We start from the raw sequence: 7,447 nt of genomic DNA, 5'->3' as shown, positions 1-7,447 counted from the left end.
GTGAGGACAGCAGGACGTGTGTGAGGACAGCAGGACGTGTGTGAGGACAGCAGGACATGTGTGTGGACAGCAGGACATGTGTGTGGACAGCAGGACATGTGTGAGGACAGCAGGGCATGTGTGAGGACAGCAGGGCATGTGTGTGGACAGCAGGACATGTGTGTGGACAGCAGGACATGTGTGAGGACAGCAGGACATGTGTGTGGACAGCAGCTTCATCAACTTGCAGTCTGATGAGAGTTTTGAGATCAAAATGTACTTTAATGTTAGTTTAAAACATGGAAGGGTTAAGGAATAAACAGATGATATTCAAGTAAGAGAAATGAGTCTGCAATCACTCATAGTGGGAATATTAAAACAAAATAAAAAACAGGCTGTTCCATCTTTCTTTTGGCTTTTGTTTTATACAGTCCTACCCACAGATTCATTCGGATGTGGTTTGGGACTTAACTTTTAAGGTAAAATGGATTTCTTACCATGTTCATGACGGTCATCAGGAACCTTTGAGCCCCTTCAGCTCCATGGTACTGCACCATGTCTGAGTCTGCCACTACCACCGTCTCCACAGTGTATGTTTGTTTCAAGTTAATGACGTCTCTCTTCATGTGACTCTTTCTTTTTGATTTCTTCCCTTTTTGCTTCCCTACCACAAAAAGGCAAGCAGAAAGACAATGAAAAACAACATTAAACCCACTCATTGCATTCACACAGAAACATTTGAGCAGACTAAGCGAACTAGCCTCTAAACTCTCCAGAACCAAAACTTTCAACGTTCAACAAAAACAAAGTGAGCCAGAATCAGTCTTAGCCATGTATGTCCCACCTCACATCCCACAAGGTCAATAGGATCTACTACAAACATCCCAGTGCAGACATAAATGCAACCCTTGAACCATCTCCACTTGGCCTTCAACTTCCTCAGATGAAAACTAAAGCTTTTCAACGATTTGGAGCTCATTTTTCTGAGCACTACATGGTCTGACCTTTGGGGTGAGATTGCTGGGACGTCCACTCCTGGGAAGATTGGCAGCTGTCTTTAATGTTTCCTCTTGTGAATAATCTTTTTCTCTGTAGAATGATGGACTCCAGATAGTTTGGAAATGACCTTTGACCCTTTTTGTTCAGTGAATAGATAAATATCAAAATGTTTTATGTTCTTAATTAATTTCCCTGCTCTTTTATACTTCTTTTTCTGAAAGTGATAAAATTTATTTGGATTTTTTTTCCGCCTGATTCCAGCAGATTTTGGAACTTGGGTCCAGCTGAAAACCACATTCTGCTAATATCGTTTTGTACCCGTGACCTTTAATCATACCACAGTAAACAGGTTGGTCAGCATCTGGTTCTGAGTTGGTCTTTGCCCAGTATCGGTGTCGAAGCAGCTGGTGTTTCCATCCAGAGAATGTTGTTGATGGGCCCTGTTGATCTACTGGTTGAATAAACCAGTGGTCAGGACCGATCTGAATGAGTCCAGTCTGTGCACAGACAAGAACAAGATAAGTGAGAGACTTTAATGAACAGGTAGAAGATGAAAAAAGTGTGAAACCAACTATGTAACTTCTGAATCGAAAATAAATATTCAGTTAAAAAACCCTAACCCTCCGTGTCCAATATGACCTCCGTAAATAGTCACAAATCCCAAGTTTTAGCACAGTGCTGTTTATGCTGCTCATTTTTTTTAATTTATCAGAGCTTCTGACACACTAAATCATTTCTTAAGATAGAGTCAGTCTAAACAAACGTCCATGTACTTACCATTTGACATGTGACTATGTTCATGTATGAGCCTGTCTGTGCATATGTGTATTATTGAAATACAAAAATCACAGCACCACCTGGTGACCTGACATGGAAACCACATTGGATTCAACTTCGTTTGCAGTCTCGTCTAAATAGCGCTCACAGCATTACTGTGTGGCTGTGTAATTTTTTCACAATCAACATTGGAAATTCTCTAACCTTTCCAGAGATCGTTCATGTTTAAACAGAGCCTCAGACCTCCTCTTCTTAATGAGAACTGTGTCCCTTTCACATAGATGGCCTCTTTGCCACCTCTTTCAGATCACCCATCGTCTCTGTCCAGAACTAAATGCCTTGAGCTTTAAAACTTTACTGTTTTTGTTCTAGGTGGGTATAGACAACACTTTGAAACAGTAATTCATGCCTTTGTCACATCTTGGCTCGAACACTGCAATGTCCTCCCTCAAATGTCTCCAGTTGGTCCAAAATGCTGCTGCTTGGCTTCTATCCAGAGTTCATAAGAGGGAGCACATCACCTGTTAATTTTAAGATCCTTTTCTTTGTTTTTAAAAGCTTAAATGGTCTTGCCTCGTCCTACCGCTCTGTCCTCTCCTGCTCGGTGCCTCAGGTCAGCTGATCAGCTGCTCCTGGAGGTGCCGAGGTTTAAACAGAAGATCAGGGGAGACGGAGCTTTTTGAGACTTGTTCTCGGTTGTTTTACTTCAGTTTATTGTTTTTACTTAACCTATTGTTGTTTTAACTACTTTTTATTGTTTTATTCTTTGTTTTCTTTTAAATGTTCTTTGATTTTACATGTAAAACACTTTGTTGTAACTGTGGTTGTTTTTAAAGTGCTTTATAAATAAAGAAGAAGTAGTATTAGACTGTTGAGTCCAGTTCAGAGGAGTTTTCCTACCTGTGTTAGGACATGTGATTACTAAGCAGTTGTTTGGTATTACCAACGTAAGAGTTCTTGCACTCCTACTTGCACTTGACTTCATTAACTAAGTTGCTCATTTGGTGTTTTGGAATCTGGACCTTTGCGGGTACCAGCGGTCTCAATGTGATTCTAGGCTTAAAAAACACAAGGAAATTGTGCTTTGAGAAAACTCTTTGGAGCTTCTCTGAGAACCCAGACTCATTTGGAATAATAGCATGATTTCTGTGGACTTAGTGGTCTTTCTTTATTTTCCCTGATCATTTAGATTTTTTTGGGGTGCAGTGTGCTTTAATTCCTGCACACTGTTTAAGTCAAGATAAACAATATTCTGATCCACAGAAAAATCAAGAGTACAGCAGACTTCCCAGTCAACAATTAAAAGTAGGTCATTAAAAAGCTTTAAAAGAGCTGTTTCTGTATTATGAGAATGTTCAAAACCAGATAGAGATTTGTCATAAATATTTTCATCCAGAAAAGTTTGTAATTGTAGAAGTCCAATTTTTTCTAAAACTTTAGAAATTATCCTAAAATTGAAAAGAACAGAAAGATCCAAGTTTTTCTTTTAAAGGACAGGTTGCATTGCAGTGTGCATGAAGGCAGCTGGAACACAGTCTGACCTAAGTGATGCCTTCATCAACATGCACATGTACAAATAAAAAATATACATATAGTCAGGAACACTGTCTGAAGGATCATTTGGAGGAAACTGCCTCAGACTGTTTCTCCATTCTGTCCAGCTGTTTCCAACTAAAGACCTTAAAACAGAGATTTTGACTATAAAAAAAAAGTTTAGTTCAGTTGTTGCTGTGAAAACAAGTGTGTTGGTGGGCTTTAAAACTTTAAAAAACTAAGGCCTAAAGCTGTTGGAGGAAACAGTCAGAGAGACAGTTAAACATTTTTACAGCTTTTTGATATTCAGAAAGCCAATCCTAAATTCTTAGATAGACATGTAGTTTGTCATTTTTCCACCTTCTCTCATCTCATCTGAGTGCACGTGATTTTACTTAGGCAAAGTTCTGATGGCCTTGAATGGAGCCACAGAGTCTAAAGCAGGGGTGTCCAGCCCTGGTCCTCAAGGACCACCATCCTGCATGTTTTACTTGTTTCCCTGCTCCATCACCCCTGGTCTAAAGAATTAATGCAGGTGCAGTTAAATATGGTAATAAGCAATCGTTCGGTGGGAATACTAATATGGTCTGCAAGAAGTGTTTACACACTATGCTGTCTACGTAAAATGGAAGGATCTGGATATTAGCTGCTTGTTTTGAATGGCATGACACATTAGAGTCCAAAAACGTAAGAATGATTTACCAAACCGCCACAAGTGCTCAGTGATGCCATAGAGTCGATCTGGTTGATGATGTAGCCGGAGTAAAAGCAAAGCTGGTTCATGGTTAAGCGTCTGACCACCACACTTTGGTTCCTGAGCCTCTCCTCCACAACAATGTTCTTCGGAAAAACGGCAAAGTCTCGTGTTAGATTTAGATACAGGTTGCTTCCAAAAGCAGGCAGTAAAATGATGATGTTGTCTGGCTCTGAATGTTCTGCACTCGAGGAACCCAGGGACCACTGTCCATGGTAGGGGAGCAACAGGTCCATTTCCTGCAAGGACAGCAGCTGGGGAATCACCTCATCTGCCTTCAGCTCTGCCTGGGCTGTGGGTAGAAACACATTTCATTAAAGGTCCACATTTAAATTGAAACGCATTGTATTAACTTCTATATTTACATTGAAACAAATCATATTAAACTCTGCATTTACACTGAAATAAATTTCATTAAACTACATTTACACTAAAACAAGAAAAAAATCTAAAATTACATTAAAACAAGTCACATTAAAGTCAATATTCTGCAAAACGAACGTCTCAGGCAGCAGAGACATAATGTGGAAGAGGAGGAAGAGGAACCATCATGGAAGGACAAGCCCCTGAACAACATGAACCACCGGCAGATTGAGGAAGTGGCTGAAATCAACAAACCAACCAGCAGCTAGAAAGGGCTGGACTGAAGGACAGACAGAGACACTAATCATGGAGGCCAGGGTCCATCATACCAGGCAGGACCCAAGATGGAGGCTGATGTCCCTGAGACTGTGAGGATTTGGATTTTTTGTGTTTTTGGTTTTGTTTTCTTTATTTAGTCTTGTGATTGTTTTCAGTTTGTTTTTTTCCTGTTTATGTTCCTNTGCGCCCTCCGCCGAGCCCGGGGACCTCTCTGCGCCCTCCGCCGAGCCCGGGGACCTCTCTGCGCCCTCAGCCGAGCCCGGGGACCTCTCTGCGCCCTCTGCCGAGCCCGGGGACCTCTCTGCGCCAGCTGCCGAACCTCCAGTAGGACATCTCCAGACCGTCAGCGTTCCTGAGGGGGTCGACGACGCTTCTCTGCCGGTCAGCGTTCCTGAGGGGGTCGGCGATGCTTCTCTGCCGGTCAGCGTCTCCGTGGGGGTCGGCAGGGACGACGCTCCACCATCCGGTGTCTCAGTGGGGGTCGGCAGGGACGACGCCTCACCATCCCATGGCTCAGTGGGGGTCGGCCGTGACTATATTCTGCTCCGCCGAGGGTCCAGATGGACGCCTCGCTCCGTTCTGCTCCGCCGAGGGTCCAGGGGGACGCCTCGCTCCACTCTGCTAAGCCGACGGTCCAGGGGGACGCCTCGCTCCATTCTGCTCCGCCGAGGGTCTAGGGGGACGCCTCTCTCCGCTCTGTTAAGCCGAGGGTCTGGAGGGACGCTTTGTTCTCCTCTTCGCCACCGAGGGTCGGGGTCGACGCCTCGCTCAGCTCAGCTACGTCGAGAGGTTCGCGCTGCGCCCTGTCTGCCCGACTCTTGCCTGCTTGGCCCACGTCTGCCCAGCTCCCGCCTGCTTGGTCCACGTCAGCTTGGCTCCCGCCTGCTTGGCACTCGCCTGCTTGGTCCACGTCAGCTTGGCTCTCACCTGTTCCGCCGAGGACCGCGCCCGGACCGCCCGCCTGAACTCTTGCTCCGCCGAGGACAGCGCCCGGGCCGCTCACCTGAACTTTTGCTCCGCCGAGGACGGCATCCGGGCCGCCCTCCTGAACTCTGGCTCCGTCATGGACGGCGTCCGGGCCGTCCACCCGAACTCTTGCTCCGTTGTGGTCGGCACCCGGGCCGTCCACCTGAACTTTAGGCCCATTGTTTGGGTTTATTTTTGTGGGTTTTTGAGTTTGTGCGTTTTTCCCCAGTTTTCAGGTCGGTTTTTTGTTTTGTATATTTGCCCATTTTTCTTTTGTTTTATTATTCAGTTTAGCCCTCCATCCTGTGCTTTTGTTTTTCCCACCACCACCCTCCCGGCTAGTTTTTGTTTTTAGGGACGTCAGGGGACGTCCCTTAAAGGAGGGGGAACTGTGAGGATTTGGATTTTTTGTGTTTTTGGTTTTGTTTTCTTTATTTAGTCTTGTGATTGTTTTCAGTTTGTTTTTTTCCTGTTTATGTTCCTGCTCAGTATTCACTCCTCCCCCGTCACTCTTTTTGCCCTCCTTGCCACGCCCATCTCCACCTGTCCATAATTATCTCCACTCACCTGTTTCTACTTACCTCGTCACCCTCAATATTCAAAAACCCGGTCGGTCACTTCTCTCACTATCTGCTGGTTCATTGTTTTTCCTTTGTTGGTTGTAGCTGTCCCCGTGCCTTGGTTCCCTGATGTCTTGTTCCACCGTGCGTATTGGTTTTTGTTCTGTTTTTGTTTGCTGCCCCGTCAGCTTTTGTTTTGTTATTTTTTCTTAGTTAATAAATCAGTTTATTTTTTACTACGAGTCTGCACTCAGGGTTTTTTTCTGTGTCCCGCGATCCTGACAGAATGAACCAGCCAAAACCAAACCCTGCAGACTCCAGCGTTGGCATTTTTCTCACTGCAGAGGAGAAGGACAAGATCTTGGCCGAACTGCGGGAGGGGTGCTTTTTTGGATGGGCCCTGTCCTCTGGCACTCGTCTCCCCGGCATCTGGAAACCGCCGCCGGAGAAGGAGGAAGACAGCGGTGCCCGCCACCACAGCTTCTCCGGTGGGACGGACCGCCGCCACCACGGCTTCTCCGGTGGGACGGACCGCCGCCACCACGGCTTCTCCGGTGGGACGGACCGCCGCCACCACGGCTTCTCCGGTGACGGACCACCGCCACCACCTCTGCCTCCTCGGTGGATCGGCCGGACACCACCTCTGCCTCCTCGGTGGATCGGCCGGACACCACCTCTGCCTCCTCGGTGGATCGGCCAGACGTCACCTCTGCCTCCTTGGTGGATTGGCCGGACGTCACCTCTGCCTCCTCGGTGGATCAGCCGGATGTCAGCACGCCCCTTGTTTCCATGTCTCCATCTCCTTCTGCTCCCGGTTCACAGTCTCCATCAGGTTCTGAATTGGTTTTGGACTTTCCTTCATTTTCCACCCAGATAATGAACTCTAAGTTTTCACCCCCTGAGCTCATGAGCATCTCAATGCAGATTAATCGTTTACTCTCATCTACATCCAGAAACGCAGACCCCAAGCACAACCTTGTCACTTTCTCTCTCATTGAAAATATCCTCCTATCCCAACCAGGTCTTCTCAGTCTGCCACACTATTCGAACATTTTTTCTGTAGCAACTCACTTAAAAGGACAGTTAATCAATTCCAGTCAAGGTTCCCCTCAGTCACCTAAGCCATCCCATTCACCCCGTCACCCTTCAATCCCGTCTCCAGTCTTGCCTGCTGTGCTTTCAGTCCCGCCTGCAGTGCGTTCAGTCCCGCCTGCAGTGCCTTCAGTCCCGCCTGCAG

General features: G+C 46.2%; 1 protein-coding gene across 1 annotated transcript in view; it reads right to left on the bottom strand.

Moving 5' to 3' along the window:
• adamts17 (ADAM metallopeptidase with thrombospondin type 1 motif, 17) overlaps positions 1 to 7,447 on the bottom strand; it is a 56,639-nt gene that overhangs the window by 43,434 nt on the left and 5,758 nt on the right. Inside the window, exons 2-4 of the mRNA XM_017440255.3 lie at positions 3,991 to 4,334; positions 1,316 to 1,475; positions 477 to 643 (exon numbers count right to left, since the gene is read on the bottom strand). Of these exons, the coding sequence (XP_017295744.1) occupies positions 477 to 643; positions 1,316 to 1,475; positions 3,991 to 4,334 (671 nt within the window). The remainder of the gene's footprint in view (positions 1 to 476; positions 644 to 1,315; positions 1,476 to 3,990; positions 4,335 to 7,447) is intronic.

This window comes from Kryptolebias marmoratus, linkage group LG15 (assembly GCF_001649575.2).
Source record: "Kryptolebias marmoratus isolate JLee-2015 linkage group LG15, ASM164957v2, whole genome shotgun sequence".
Taxonomy (NCBI): Eukaryota; Metazoa; Chordata; class Actinopteri; order Cyprinodontiformes; family Rivulidae; genus Kryptolebias; species Kryptolebias marmoratus.
This window is presented reverse-complemented; position numbering and strand designations above follow the sequence as displayed.